The sequence below is a fragment of the Mytilus californianus genome, unplaced genomic scaffold, assembly GCF_021869535.1.
Source record: "Mytilus californianus isolate M0D057914Y unplaced genomic scaffold, xbMytCali1.0.p SCAF_9, whole genome shotgun sequence".
Taxonomy (NCBI): domain Eukaryota; kingdom Metazoa; phylum Mollusca; class Bivalvia; order Mytilida; family Mytilidae; genus Mytilus; species Mytilus californianus.
The window spans coordinates 60020764-60037778 of NW_026262745.1; the positions used below are offsets into that span (position 1 = coordinate 60020764).

Here is a 17015-nt window from a genome sequence, read left to right on the forward strand (position 1 = left end):
AATAATTTGTACTAATGACAAAAGCTTTTTTCTCACTTTATACAGTTTTCGTTTGATAGAGAGTTTTTTGTTTTTTTGTTATTCACATTGAATATAGCAAGAGGTTTTAAACAGAATTGAAGAAAAAAACAAACGGTAGCTGAAGACATAGTTCTTTAAAAGATATGTTTGTCGTTGAGATGCTGTCTCGTTGAAGGAAACTCGTGTATATCTGGCTTACAGTCAAACCAAGAACATATCCTTGGTTATTTATGTTGCTAGGTTGCTCTCTAATTGGCGTTTACTTCATATTGGCACATTGATGCACAATACATAAGTATATATTTTAAAACATGAAGTTAAGATGTTATGTCATGCATAATTAAGTCCAGAAAAAAAGCAAAAGAGAGACTCAAAGAACTAAATAAAAAAAAAGACGAAATGATCTGATTTTCAAAAGTGACCTGTTTGGTCGCTCGTAATCGGTTGTCTATAGGGGAGAATGGGGTAAGTGGACACATTAAGCGTATACACACGTTTTTGCTCGCTGGGACATAGATGATATTTTCCACCTGCGTTCCAATAAATTCTTTGTAGACCTTTCTTCATATTTGTAGGCATTTTTTTCATTTCCTATCACGGGCTTGTTGGAGATCAAGGACTTGATCAAACAGCGAAAAATGACCACTTACCCCATGCATTGGGGTAACTGGTCATATATGAGTAAGAGTAATAGAAGTGTTCTCAGTCCATTTTTTCTTGGTTTAATCGCCTCGATTCTACCTTTTATTCCTACCTCCGATCTCTGTCAGATTGATTGATCATAAAAAAAAAATGAATTTGCGCCCTACTTCCGACTGCCAACTGCATGATGCTAATATTGACCAAAGTGTTACTTCTTTTGAATTCAGTGTCTATCTCTCCATTTCAGAAATGATCTTCAAATTTAGCTATTAGAAATTCAGAAATTTTGCTTTCATATTTTAGTCATTGTCGGTATGTGTGGGAGGATTTTCGAATATTGTAAATTTTGATTGGTTTTGGAATTTTTTTTTTTTTTTTTGGATGGAAATTTAAGTCCTGGTTATTTATGTTTTTTGTGACTTCTTAAAATATCCCGACGGGAACAATGATTACAGTAATGATTGCTGCGTTCTAAAAACGATCCAAGCTCTTTCCTATGTTTAATGGTATGCCATTCTGTTCTGTTGAACTTGTGTTCTCGTTCTGATTGTGCATGACACGTTTGTAACTAGATGTCAATCAATCAATCTTGCAAATATACATGATGTATAGTTATAAGGGGGAATTTAAAGCCTATTGTTTGGTTTGGGGTATGACCTGGCTGCTTACCCTTCTGGAGCACCTGAAGTCGCCTAAGTTTTTTTTTTTCGGGTCCGTGTTTCTCATTTTTATTTAGCTTTCGATGTTATATGTTGTTGTTTGTCCTTGTGTGTCTTGTCTTATTTGTTCCCGGGTTTATCTGTTATCCATGGATTGCCATTTTTTTTCAATAGTGCTTCGGTTGTCAACACTTCTTTTTGTGATTTTTTTGATTTGGTAAATCTCTAAATTAATAGTCAGTGATATAAAGAGGAAATGACATATTTAATGATCATGATAGTTCAGCAAACTATTGACAACACAACCCACTATAATAATTGGTCATATTTTGAAACATGTCAATGTTTGTTACACACTTAGTGTGAAAGTTCATGCCCAAACTTTCCAGTACACGACTCATGATACCAATCGCTACATCTCGTACATTTAACCCAGTCTTCATCGTCAGAGTCGTCATCCATGTAGTTCCCGTTACAATAAGTACAGCAGGAGTCAGACTGGTCTTTAGCCAATGACCTGTCATTCTCTTTGTTTTTAGCCAAACACTTCTTTGTGTTCTTCTTTGCCTTACTGCTCTTCTTCAATGTTTGTTCAAGTTCTTTCGTCTTCTTCTTTTCCTCCCTCTTCCTTTTCCTTTGATCTTTTCCCTCTTGAACTCTGTTTTTCTCTTCTTCTTTTCGTTTCAGTTCATTTAAAAATTCTCTTTCTGTCAGACATCTAGCCTCAGTTACTCGTCTGGTCTTTTTCTTCGTTCTTTCTTTGACGACTTCAGGGGTTCTTAGAATTTCCCTCAAATAGTTTCCTTCAGATGTTGTTGATGGAACTTGCGGCAGAGACATGTTGCTCTTCATTGGCGGTTGTAGTTACTCGCGACTGGTTCTGCTCATTGCTAACCTCATTGCCATTCTCTGTTGATGCTTCAACCTCGACATCGAGCACAGACGTCTTTGATGGTCCATATGCCTCTATTGGGATAGCATTCGGTTTAAATGGAAATATCTCAGTAGCTCTGAACCCACCGAATATATTGACTAGATTCATTTTTTCAGTAAAGGCTTGCTTGAATAAGCCACAAAAATCGTAGCGCGTGACTATTCTCCCTGGATTCTGCCTAAGAAATACCTCACAGCATAGATTGTACGACCTTTTCAGCGGTCCAAATACGCTTCTATCGAGTGGCTGTGTCCAGTGCGTTGTATGGGGAGGAAGACAGAACATTTCTATCTGATCCATTGTTATGTGTGAAGAATGTCCATCCAGTATGAGCAGAACAGGTCTCTGAGGAGGAAGATTAGGTATAAACAGCTTTTGAAACCAATTATTGAATAAATCTGAATCAATAAATGAACTCTTACTGCATGCAAATAATGTGTTTGCTGGTGCATTGCCCATCAATGCTTGGCTTACTCTTTGTCCCTTAAAGATGAGCATTGGTGGTAGAACTCTTGCCTCTGCGTTCACACGTCATAACGCGGTTACATTTTCGCCGCGTTCTCCGCTTGTTTTGGAATGCACACTCTTTTTGCCTCTTTTACCGACAATCTTTGATGGATCATGTACGGTACTCAAGCCAGTCTCATCCGCATTAAAAATTTGCTGGGGCTTTTCCTTAATGTTCAGTTTATCCATGAAACTTCCAAGCTTTTGAAAGTAAGCTGAAATGACATTTGGATTCAGCATTGAACTTCGTGCTGCGCTAAGACCCTCTGGTATGCGTACAGATAAACATGGATGTCGATCTCTAAACCCTTGCCACCAATCATAACCGGCACTTTTCTTATCATTGTTAAAACAATGCTTTCTCACCGACCTCACGGCTATCTCGTAGGCTAGCTTTCGAACATCTGTGATGGTTAAACCAAACCCTCTTTCCTCCATTCTTAGTATATGCCCGACCAGAGCTTCTTCATCCTTTATGGCAAGTACTGTGGGTTTTGTTGCTGGTGAATCCAGATCCATAGTGTTCAGTCTCCGAATTATTGTTGTTCTTGGTATATTATACATCTTTGATGCTTTTAATTTAGACATGCCCCCACTCTTTACATGGCGAACCGCTTCTTTCAGACCCTCTTTTGACCACTTTCCTTGCTTTGGAGTCCACCCTTTTTTCTTTCTGGCCATTTTGCTGAAATAAAAAAGATGTAGGTTGTATTGCTTTATATGAGTGTTTAATACGCTATATATTTAAGAACTGAGACTGGCGTCGATATACAGACTTAAAACCAAGAAGATTGCGGGAAACAAATATTGTTTACAGACGTTGGCTAGTATTTTTATCAGATTCTCGAGCTCTATGAGATGTATCCAATTCAACATGTTATTGACCCCCCTTTTTTTCTTTTGGATTTGTTCATATATTTACCTAAAAATCCTCTGGGAAACCTTTTTTAATCTTTTTGCTAGTTTTCATAAATTTTGATGCACAACACAAAACAATAGAAAATTAAAGACACATACCAAGTATGTTTATTTTGTTAACAATACGAGTTGTCCACTTTCCCCATGGTAATGGGGTTAGTGGACACCTCGGTTGTTATCGTGTTTTTCAAGAAACGAAAACAAATTTATTCCTTGTAGACCATTTAATGTGATACATTTTATAATGATGCATTTCTTGTGGCTATTGAATTATAACTAAGCTTATAGGGGGTTTGTGAGCACTGGTCTGCTTTAGGATATTTTTTATGCAAACTTCTGCTTTTTTTAATGAATGCTATATGACGTCATATTGCAAGCTACTTGCAACACGGCACCGCTTTTTCTGTTTCACTCAAAGCAGCAATTTTCCGCAAAGATAAATAATTCTTTGGGTTTGAATCATAATCCTTGATATCCAAGTTAGATCAAGTCAAGTTATTTTCAACGGAATCCCACAAACATTCATTGTAAAAGACAATTTTGAGAACGTACATATTCGGCAGGTATACGACATGTACGCCGCCATATTACAGAAGCAGAATGTTTTCATTCAGCTAGGTTTGTGTTTTTTTATGTCATTGTACTATCAAAGGCATCATTGAAAGTCTCATTTCAAGGCATATTTGTCGTTTTGAGAATCTCAAGTATGCATTCACGAACGTTTGTCGCCGAACGGGACAGATTTCTGTGTGTTTTGTCATCAAAACAAATGTATGATTCATAGAGATACTAATTATCTCTCTCTTCCATTATCGCAACCAGCAAAAAAAAAATGCATGAATATTTACTGATACGGTGCATTGACCTTCAACTTACCTTTTAACTTTTCGTTGACTTTGTCCGTTGTGTTGATCATCTACGTGTCCGACGGGAGACAACTCGCATTAACACAGCCACCGGAAATAACTAACACGCTGACCACTTACCCCACGTGTCCACTTACCCCAATTTCCCCTAAATATAGTTCCTGTCATTTTTTATGTATGTAAACTTTTAGTACTGTGTTTTTTACATATAAAAATCTATGGCTTAAAGTATTAGTTATGTTATTTCTTTTATAGTGAACTTTATGATATTTTATTATTATGCTTTAGATCATCTGGGCATTGTGGGACTATGTGTAAATTGTATGAAGGTCAACTCTGCCTATTCAAGCAGCGACTATTCGCATTTGTTTTGTGACTTCATTTCATATTTAAGCAGTTCCGAATTAGTAAATTCTTGAGTATACGCCAAGACGAGCATCATCTTTTCAACTTTTGTTTCATTTTGTAGACTATGTACCTCAAATGTTTTAACTGAAAAAAAATGTCTTCACTGGGAACCCCAGAGCTGAAACGTGCACACTTCAGGTTAGCAGGGACAATACTCTGTACCCCTGTTTTGTCATTTTTGCACATGGAATCTTTACCGACACTGTCAGTGGTTCAGAGTATTGCTTGTCAACGACATGTTTATTAAGATACGGAATGCTGCATTCGAATAAAGACCGTTCGATTCATTTTCAGAAATTTTGCAATCGTCGAACATAGAAAACACCCTTTTCTATTCAAAATAGATATTTTACATTATAAGGTGTCGACGTTAAGTTAGTAATGGAACTTGTATAACTTGTAAAAGTTTAAATTGGTACAAGACTTTAACAAAAGGTTGCCACATATGTAATATGATGGACACACCAACCTTCAAATATAGGTCCCTTCTATGTTGCTTTGTCCTTTCAATCCTAAAAAGATATCTTCTAAATTTTTAGCTTTCCTCTAAAATAGTTTACAAATGTTGAAAATAATATTTCCTTTAAATTCTTCGATTCTTTTAGGTATTACCATGTTACAAAGATGAAGAGTAATGTCCAGCGCCACATATTACAGTCATTTCCGGATTCATCATTATACGATGCAGGAAAATTCCTATTGTCAAATTCAATTTCAAATAAATACCGCCTTGTTTAACAAAAATAAGATCTGTGTGTGAAACGTCTGAAATATGCAATGATTGATTTATTCATTGTTGGTCTTTAACGCCACTTTAATCATTTTTTTTGCTATTTCATGGCGATCAGCTTATGATGAAGAAAGCTGGAGCGCCCGGACAGAGCCACTGACCTTCGGCTGGGAAACTGACAAACATAGTTTTGGAGTCGAACCAAGCTACCACGTTTAGGGTTCGAACCCTGAAATAAGTAATGAAGCAATAATTTGTACTAATGACAGAAGCTTTTTTCTCACTTTATGCAGTTTTCGTTTGATAGAGAGTTTTTTTGTTTTTTTGTTATTCACATTGAATATAGCAAGAGGTTTTAAACAGAATTGAAGAAAACAACAAACGGTAGCTGAAGGCATAGTTCTTTAAAAGACATGTTTGTCGTTGAGATGCTGTCTCGTTGAAGGAAACTCGTGTATATCTGGCTTACAGTCAAACCAAGAACATATCCTTGGTTATGTATGTTGCTAGGTTGCTGTCTAATTGGCGTTTACTTCATATTGGCACATTGATGCACAATACATAAGTATATATTTTAAAACATGAAGTTAAGATGTTATGTCATGCATAATTAAGTCCAGAAAAAAAGCAAAAGAGAGACTCAAAGAACTAAATAAAAAAAAAGACGAAATGATCTGATTTTCAAAAGTGACCTGTTTGGTCGCTCGTAATCGGTTGCCTATAAATATAGTTCCTGTCATTTTTTATGTATGTAAACTTTTAGTACTGTGTTTTTTACATATAAAAATCTATGGCTTAAAGTATTAGTTATGTTATTTCTTTTATAGTGAACTTTATGATATTTTATTATTATGCTTTAGATCATCTGGGCATTGTGGGACTATGTGTAAATTGTATGAAGGTCAACTCTGCCTATTCAAGCAGCGACTATTCGCATTTGTTTTGTGACTTCATTTCATATTTAAGCAGTTCCGAATTAGTAAATTCTTGAGTATACGCCAAGACGAGCATCATCTTTTCAACTTTTGTTTCATTTTGTAGACTGTGTACCTCAAATGTTTTAACTGAAAAAAAATGTCTTCACTGGGAACCCCAGAGCTGAAACGTGCACACTTCAGGTTAGCAGGGACAATACTCTGTACCCCTGTTTTGTCATTTTTGCACATGGAATCTTTACCGACACTGTCAGTGGTTCAGAGTATTGCTTGTCAACGACATGTTTACTAAGATACGGAATGCTGCATTCGAATAAAGACCGTTCGATTCATTTTCAGAAATTTTGCAATCGTCGAACAAAGAAAACACCTTTTTCTATTCAAAATAGATATTTTACATTATAGGGTGTCGACGTTAAGTTAGTAATGGAACTTGTATAACTTGTAAAAGTTTAAATTGGTACAAGACTTTAACAAAAGGTTGCCACATATGTAATATGATGGACACACCAACCTTCAAATATAGGTCCCTTCTATGTTGCTTTGTCCTTTCAATCCTAAGAAGATATCTTCTAAATTTTTAGCTTTCCTCTAAAATAGTTTACAAATGTTGAAAATGATATTTCCTTTAAATTCTTCGATTCTTTTAGGTATTACCATGTTACAAAGATGAAGAGTAATGTCCAGCGGCACATATTACAGTCATATCCGGATTCATCATTATACGATGCTGGAAAATTCCTATTGTCAAATTCAATTTCAAATAAATATCGCCTTGTTTAACAAAAATAAGATCTGTGTGTGAAACGTCTGAAATATACAATGATTGATTTATTCATTGTTGGTCTTTAACGCCACTTTAATCATTTTTTTGCTATTTCATGGCGTCCAGCTTATGATGAAGAAAGCTGGAGCGCCCGGACAGAGTCACTGACCTTCGGCTGGGAAACTGACAAACATAGTTTTGGAGTCGAACCAAGCTACCACGTTTAGGGTTCGAACCCTGAAATAAGTAATGAAGCAATAATTTGTACTAATGACAAAAGCTTTTTTCTCACTTTATACAGTTTTCGTTTGATAGAGAGTTTTTTGTTTTTTTGTTATTCACATTGAATATAGCAAGAGGTTTTAAACAGAATTGAAGAAAAAAACAAACGGTAGCTGAAGACATAGTTCTTTAAAAGATATGTTTGTCGTTGAGATGCTGTCTCGTTGAAGGAAACTCGTGTATATCTGGCTTACAGTCAAACCAAGAACATATCCTTGGTTATGTATGTTGCTAGGTTGCTGTCTAATTGGCGTTTACTTCATATTGGCACATTGATGCACAATACATAAGTATATATTTTAAAACATGAAGTTAAGATGTTATGTCATGCATAATTAAGTCCAGAAAAAAAGCAAAAGAGAGACTCAAAGAACTAAATAAAAAAAAAGACGAAATGATCTGATTTTCAAAAGTGACCTGTTTGGTCGCTCGTAATCGGTTGTCTATAAATATAGTTCCTGTCATTTTTTATGTATGTAAACTTTTAGTACTGTGTTTTTTACATATAAAAATCTATGGCTTAAAGTATTAGTTATGTTATTTCTTTTATAGTGAACTTTATGATATTTTTTTATTATGCTTTAGATCATCTGGGCATTGTGGGACTATGTGTAAATTGTATGAAGGGCAACTCTGCCTATTCAAGCAGCGACTATTCGCATTTGTTTTGTGACTTCATTTCATGTTTAAGCAGTTCCGAATTAGTAAATTCTTGAGTATACGCCAAGACGAGCATCATCTTTTCAACTTTTGTTTCATTTTGTAGACTGTGTACCTCAAATGTTTTAACTGAAAAAAAATGTCTTCACTGGGAACCCCAGAGCTGAAACGTGCACACTTCAGGTTAGCAGGGACAATACCCTGTACCCCTGTTTTGTCATTTTTGCACATGGAATCTTTACCGACACTGTCAGTGGTTCAGAGTATTGCTTGTCAACGACATGTTTACTAAGATACGGAATGCTGCATTCGAATAAAGACCGTTCGATTCATTTTCAGAAATTTTGCAATCGTCGAACAAAGAAAACACCCTTTTCTATTCAAAATAGATATTTTACATTATAGGGTGTCGACGTTAAGTTAGTAATGGAACTTGTATAACTTGTAAAAGTTTAAATTGGTACAAGACTTTAACAAAAGGTTGCCACATATGTAATATGATGATCACACCAACCTTCAAATATAGGTCCCTTCTATGTTGCTTTGTCCTTTCAATCCTAAGAAGATATCTTCTAAATTTTTAGCTTTCCTCAAAAATAGTTTACAAATGTTGAAAATGATATTTCCTTTAAATTCTTCGATTCTTTTAGGTATTACCATGTTACAAAGATGAAGAGTAATGTCCAGCGGCACATATTACAGTCATATCCGGATTCATTATTATAAGATGCTGGAAAATTCCTATTGTCAAATTCAATTTCAAATAAATATCGCCTTGTTTAACAAAAATAAGATCTGTGTGTGAAACGTCTGAAATATACAATGATTGATTTATTCATTGTTGGTCTTTAACGCCACTTTAAACATTTTTTTGCTATTTCATGGCGTCCAGCTTATGATGAAGAAAGCTGGAGCGCCCGGACAGAGCCACTGACCTTCGGCTGGGATACTGACAAACATAGTTTTGGAGTCGAACCAAGCTACCACGTTTAGGGTTCGAACCCTGAAATAAGTAATGAAGCAATAATTTGTACTAATGACAGAAGCTTTTTTCTCACTTTATACAGTTTTCGTTTGATAGAGAGTTTTTTGTTTTTTTGTTATTCACATTGAATATAGCAAGTGGTTTTAAACAGAATTGAAGAAAAAAACAAACGGTAGATAAAGGCATAGTTCTTTAAAAGATATGTTTGTCGTTGAGATGCTGTCTCGTTGAAGGAAACGCGTGTATATCTGGCTTACAGTCAAACCAAGAACATATCCTTGGTTATTTATGTTGCTAGGTTGCTCTCTAATTCACGTTTACTTCATATTGGCACATTGATGCACAATACATAAGTATATATTTTAAAACATGAAGTTAAGATGTTATGTCATGCATAATTAAGTCCAGAAAAAAAGCAAAAGAGAGACTCAAAGAACTAAGTAAAAAAAAAGACGAAATGATCTGATTTTCAAAAGTGACCTGTTTGGTCGCTCGTAATCGGTTGTCTATAGGGGAGAATGGGGTAAGTGGACACATTAAGCGTATACACACGTTTTTGCTCGCTGGGACATAGATGATATTTTCCACCTGCGTTCCAATAAATTCTTTGTAGACCTTTCTTCATATTTGTAGGCATTTTTTTCATTTCCTATCACGGGCTTGTTGGAGATCAAGGACTTGATCAAACAGCGAAAAATGACCACTTACCCCATGCATTGGGGTAACTGGTCATATATGAGTAAGAGTAATAGAAGTGTTCTCAGTCCATTTTTTCTTGGTTTAATCGCCTCGATTCTACCTTTTATTCCTACCTCCGATCTCTGTCAGATTGATTGATCATAAAAAAAAATGGAATTTGCGCCCTACTTCCGACTGCCAACTGCATGATGCTAATATTGACCAAAGTGTTACTTCTTTTGAATTCAGTGTCTATCTCTCCATTTCAGAAATGATCTTCAAATTTAGCTATTAGAAATTCAGAAATTTTGCTTTCATATTTTAGTCATTGTCGGTATGTGTGGGAGGATTTTCGAATATTGTAAATTTTGATTGGTTTTGGAATTTTTTTTTTTTTTTTTTGGATGGAAATTTAAGTCCTGGTTATTTATGTTTTTTGTGACTTCTTAAAATATCCCGACGGGAACAATGATTACAGTAATGATTGCTGCGTTCTAAAAACGATCCAAGCTCTTTCCTATGTTTAATGGTATGCCATTCTGTTCTGTTGAACTTGTGTTCTCGTTCTGATTGTGCATGACACGTTTGTAACTAGATGTCAATCAATCAATCTTGCAAATATACATGATGTATAGTTATAAGGGGGAATTTAAAGCCTATTGTTTGGTTTGGGGTATGACCTGGCTGCTTACCCTTCTGGAGCACCTGAAGTCGCCTAAGTTTTTTTTTTCGGGTCCGTGTTTCTCATTTTTATTTAGCTTTCGATGTTATATGTTGTTGTTTGTCCTTGTGTGTCTTGTCTTATTTGTTCCCGGGTTTATCTGTTATCCATGGATTGCCATTTTTTTTTCAATAGTGCTTCGGTTGTCAACACTTCTTTTTGTGATTTTTTTGATTTGGTAAATCTCTAAATTAATAGTCAGTGATATAAAGAGGAAATGACATATTTAATGATCATGATAGTTCAGCAAACTATTGACAACACAACCCACTATAATAATTGGTCATATTTTGAAACATGTCAATGTTTGTTACACACTTAGTGTGAAAGTTCATGCCCAAACTTTCCAGTACACGACTCATGATACCAATCGCTACATCTCGTACATTTAACCCAGTCTTCATCGTCAGAGTCGTCATCCATGTAGTTCCCGTTACAATAAGTACAGCAGGAGTCAGACTGGTCTTTAGCCAATGACCTGTCATTCTCTTTGTTTTTAGCCAAACACTTCTTTGTGTTCTTCTTTGCCTTACTGCTCTTCTTCAATGTTTGTTCAAGTTCTTTCGTCTTCTTCTTTTCCTCCCTCTTCCTTTTCCTTTGATCTTTTCCCTCTTGAACTCTGTTTTTCTCTTCTTCTTTTCGTTTCAGTTCATTTAAAAATTCTCTTTCTGTCAGACATCTAGCCTCAGTTACTCGTCTGGTCTTTTTCTTCGTTCTTTCTTTGACGACTTCAGGGGTTCTTAGAATTTCCCTCAAATAGTTTCCTTCAGATGTTGTTGATGGAACTTGCGGCAGAGACATGTTGCTCTTCATTGGCGGTTGTAGTTACTCGCGACTGGTTCTGCTCATTGCTAACCTCATTGCCATTCTCTGTTGATGCTTCAACCTCGACATCGAGCACAGACGTCTTTGATGGTCCATATGCCTCTATTGGGATAGCATTCGGTTTAAATGGAAATATCTCAGTAGCTCTGAACCCACCGAATATATTGACTAGATTCATTTTTTCAGTAAAGGCTTGCTTGAATAAGCCACAAAAATCGTAGCGCGTGACTATTCTCCCTGGATTCTGCCTAAGAAATACCTCACAGCATAGATTGTACGACCTTTTCAGCGGTCCAAATACGCTTCTATCGAGTGGCTGTGTCCAGTGCGTTGTATGGGGAGGAAGACAGAACATTTCTATCTGATCCATTGTTATGTGTGAAGAATGTCCATCCAGTATGAGCAGAACAGGTCTCTGAGGAGGAAGATTAGGTATAAACAGCTTTTGAAACCAATTATTGAATAAATCTGAATCAATAAATGAACTCTTACTGCATGCAAATAATGTGTTTGCTGGTGCATTGCCCATCAATGCTTGGCTTACTCTTTGTCCCTTAAAGATGAGCATTGGTGGTAGAACTCTTGCCTCTGCGTTCACACGTCATAACGCGGTTACATTTTCGCCGCGTTCTCCGCTTGTTTTGGAATGCACACTCTTTTTGCCTCTTTTACCGACAATCTTTGATGGATCATGTACGGTACTCAAGCCAGTCTCATCCGCATTAAAAATTTGCTGGGGCTTTTCCTTAATGTTCAGTTTATCCATGAAACTTCCAAGCTTTTGAAAGTAAGCTGAAATGACATTTGGATTCAGCATTGAACTTCGTGCTGCGCTAAGACCCTCTGGTATGCGTACAGATAAACATGGATGTCGATCTCTAAACCCTTGCCACCAATCATAACCGGCACTTTTCTTATCATTGTTAAAACAATGCTTTCTCACCGACCTCACGGCTATCTCGTAGGCTAGCTTTCGAACATCTGTGATGGTTAAACCAAACCCTCTTTCCTCCATTCTTAGTATATGCCCGACCAGAGCTTCTTCATCCTTTATGGCAAGTACTGTGGGTTTTGTTGCTGGTGAATCCAGATCCATAGTGTTCAGTCTCCGAATTATTGTTGTTCTTGGTATATTATACATCTTTGATGCTTTTAATTTAGACATGCCCCCACTCTTTACATGGCGAACCGCTTCTTTCAGACCCTCTTTTGACCACTTTCCTTGCTTTGGAGTCCACCCTTTTTTCTTTCTGGCCATTTTGCTGAAATAAAAAAGATGTAGGTTGTATTGCTTTATATGAGTGTTTAATACGCTATATATTTAAGAACTGAGACTGGCGTCGATATACAGACTTAAAACCAAGAAGATTGCGGGAAACAAATATTGTTTACAGACGTTGGCTAGTATTTTTATCAGATTCTCGAGCTCTATGAGATGTATCCAATTCAACATGTTATTGAACCCCCTTTTTTTCTTTTGGATTTGTTCATATATTTACCTAAAAATCCTCTGGGAAACCTTTTTTAATCTTTTTGCTAGTTTTCATAAATTTTGATGCACAACACAAAACAATAGAAAATTAAAGACACATACCAAGTATGTTTATTTTGTTAACAATACGAGTTGTCCACTTTCCCCATGGTAATGGGGTTAGTGGACACCTCGGTTGTTATCGTGTTTTTCAAGAAACGAAAACAAATTTATTCCTTGTAGACCATTTAATGTGATACATTTTATAATGATGCATTTCTTGTGGCTATTGAATTATAACTAAGCTTATAGGGGGTTTGTGAGCACTGGTCTGCTTTAGGATATTTTTTATGCAAATTTCTGCTTTTTTTAATGAATGCTATATGACGTCATATTGCAAGCTACTTGCAACACGGCACCGCTTTTTCTGTTTCACTCAAAGCAGCAATTTTCCGCAAAGATAAATAATTCTTTGGGTTTGAATCATAATCCTTGATATCCAAGTTAGATCAAGTCAAGTTATTTTCAACGGAATCCCACAAACATTCACTGTAAAAGACAATTTTGAGAACGTACATATTCGGCAGGTATACGACATGTACGCCGCCATATTACAGAAGCAGAATGTTTTCATTCAGCTAGGTTTGTGTTTTTTTATGTCATTGTACTATCAAAGGCATCATTGAAAGTCTCATTTCAAGGCATATTTGTCGTTTTGAGAATCTCAAGTATGCATTCACGAACGTTTGTCGCCGAACGGGACAGATTTCTGTGTGTTTTGTCATCAAAACAAATGTATGATTCATTAGAGATACTAATTATCTCTCTCTTCCATTATCGCAACCAGCAAAAAAAAAATGCATGAATATTTACTGATACGGTGCATTGACCTTCAATTTACCTTTTAACTTTTCGTTGACTTTGTCCGTTGTGTTGATCATCTACGTGTCCGACGGGAGACAACTCGCATTAACACAGCCACCGGAAATAACTAACACGCTGACCACTTACCCCACGTGTCCACTTACCCCAATTTCCCCTAAATATAGTTCCTGTCATTTTTTATGTATGTAAACTTTTAGTACTGTGTTTTTTACATATAAAAATCTATGGCTTAAAGTATTAGTTATGTTATTTCTTTTATAGTGAACTTTATGATATTTTATTATTATGCTTTAGATCATCTGGGCATTGTGGGACTATGTGTAAATTGTATGAAGGGCAACTCTGCCTATTCAAGCAGCGACTATTCGCATTTGTTTTGTGACTTCATTTCATGTTTAAGCAGTTCCGAATTAGTAAATTCTTGAGTATACGCCAAGACGAGCATCATCTTTTCAACTTTTGTTTCATTTTGTAGACTGTGTACCTCAAATGTTTTAACTGAAAAAAAAATGTCTTCACTGGGAACCCCAGAGCTGAAACGTGCACACTTCAGGTTAGCAGGGACAATACTCTGTACCCCTGTTTTGTCATTTTTGCACATGGAATCTTTACCGACACTGTCAGTGGTTCAGAGTATTGCTTGTCAACGACATGTTTACTAAGATACGGAATGCTGCATTCGAATAAAGACCGTTCGATTCATTTTCAGAAATTTTGCAATCGTCGAACAAAGAAAACACCCTTTTCTATTCAAAATAGATATTTTACATTATAGGGTGTCGACGTTAAGTTAGTAATGGAACTTGTATAACTTGTAAAAGTTTAAATTGGTACAAGACTTTAACAAAAGGTTGCCACATATGTAATATGATGGACACACCAACCTTCAAATATAGGTCCCTTCTATGTTGCTTTGTCCTTTCAATCCTAAGAAGATATCTTCTAAATTTTTAGCTTTCCTCTAAAATAGTTTACAAATGTTGAAAATGATATTTCCTTTAAATTCTTCGATTCTTTTAGGTATTACCATGTTACAAAGATGAAGAGTAATGTCCAGCGGCACATATTACAGTCATATCCGGATTCATCATTATACGATGCTGGAAAATTCCTATTGTCAAATTCAATTTCAAATAAATATCGCCTTGTTTAACAAAAATAAGATCTGTGTGTGAAACGTCTGAAATATACAATGATTGATTTATTCATTGTTGGTCTTTAACGCCACTTTAATCATTTTTTTGCTATTTCATGGCGTCCAGCTTATGATGAAGAAAGCTGGAGCGCCCGGACAGAGTCACTGACCTTCGGCTGGGAAACTGACAAACATAGTTTTGGAGTCGAACCAAGCTACCACGTTTAGGGTTCGAACCCTGAAATAAGTAATGAAGCAATAATTTGTACTAATGACAAAAGCTTTTTTCTCACTTTATACAGTTTTCGTTTGATAGAGAGTTTTTTGTTTTTTTGTTATTCACATTGAATATAGCAAGAGGTTTTAAACAGAATTGAAGAAAAAAACAAACGGTAGCTGAAGACATAGTTCTTTAAAAGATATGTTCGTCGTTGAGATGCTGTCTCGTTGAAGGAAACTCGTGTATATCTGGCTTACAGTCAAACCAAGAACATATCCTTGGTTATTTATGTTGCTAGGTTGCTCTCTAATTGGCGTTTACTTCATATTGGCACATTGATGCACAATACATAAGTATATATTTTAAAACATGAAGTTAAGATGTTATGTCATGCATAATTAAGTCCAGAAAAAAAGCAAAAGAGAGACTCAAAGAACTAAATAAAAAAAAAGACGAAATGATCTGATTTTCAAAAGTGACCTGTTTGGTCGCTCGTAATCGGTTGTCTATAAATATAGTTCCTGTCATTTTTTATGTATGTAAACTTTTAGTACTGTGTTTTTTACATATAAAAATCTATGGCTTAAAGTATTAGTTATGTTATTTCTTTTATAGTGAACTTTATGATATTTTATTATTATGCTTTAGATCATCTGGGCATTGTGGGACTATGTGTAAATTGTATGAAGGGCAACTCTGCCTATTCAAGCAGCGACTATTCGCATTTGTTTTGTGACTTCATTTCATGTTTAAGCAGTTCCGAATTAGTAAATTCTTGAGTATACGCCAAGACGAGCATCATCTTTTCAACTTTTGTTTCATTTTGTAGACTGTGTACCTCAAATGTTTTAACTGAAAAAAAATGTCTTCACTGGGAACCCCAGAGCTGAAACGTGCACACCTCAGGTTAGCAGGGACAATACTCTGTACCCCTGTTTTGTCATTTTTGCACATGGAATCTTTACCGACACTGTCAGTGTTTCAGAGTATTGCTTGTCAACGACATGTTTACTAAGATACGGAATGCTGCATTCGAATAAAGACCGTTCGATTCATTTTCAGAAATTTTGCAATCGTCGAACAAAGAAAACACCCTTTTCTATTCAAAATAGATATTTTACATTATAGGGTGTCGACGTTAAGTTAGTAATGGAACTTGTATAACTTGTAAAAGTTTAAATTGGTACAAGACTTTAACAAAAGGTTGCCACATATGTAATATGATGGACACACCAACCTTCAAATATAGGTCCCTTCTATGTTGCTTTGTCCTTTCAATCCTAAGAAGATATCTTCTAAATTTTTAGCTTTCCTCAAAAATAGTTTACAAATGTTGAAAATGATATTTCCTTTAAATTCTTCGATTCTTTTAGGTATTACCATGTTACAAAGATGAAGAGTAATGTCCAGCGGCACATATTACAGTCATATCCGGATTCATTATTATAAGATGCTGGAAAATTCCTATTGTCAAATTCAATTTTAAATAAATACCGCCTTGTTTAACAAAAATAAGATCTGTGTGTGAAACGTCTGAAATATACAATGATTGATTTATTCATTGTTGGTCTTTAACGCCACTTTAAACATTTTTTTGCTATTTCATGGCGTCCAGCTTATGATGAAGAAAGCTGGAGCGCCCGGACAGAGCCACTGACCTTCGGCTGGGATACTGACAAACATAGTTTTGGAGTCGAACCAAGCTACCACGTTTAGGGTTCGAACCCTGAAATAAGTAATGAAGCAATAATTTGTACTAATGACAGA

The 17015-nt window shown here is 35.8% G+C and overlaps 1 protein-coding gene across 1 annotated transcript; it reads right to left on the minus strand.

The window, feature by feature from the left end:
- Window positions 1-1594: 1594 nt before the first annotated feature.
- Window positions 1595-3443, minus strand: LOC127715981 (jerky protein homolog-like). The gene is given in 2 exon segments (XM_052222083.1): window positions 1595-1612; window positions 2446-3443. Coding segments are annotated over 2 exon segments (855 nt in total). The 5' UTR covers window positions 3283-3443.
- Between the last annotated feature and the right edge of the window lie 13572 nt (window positions 3444-17015).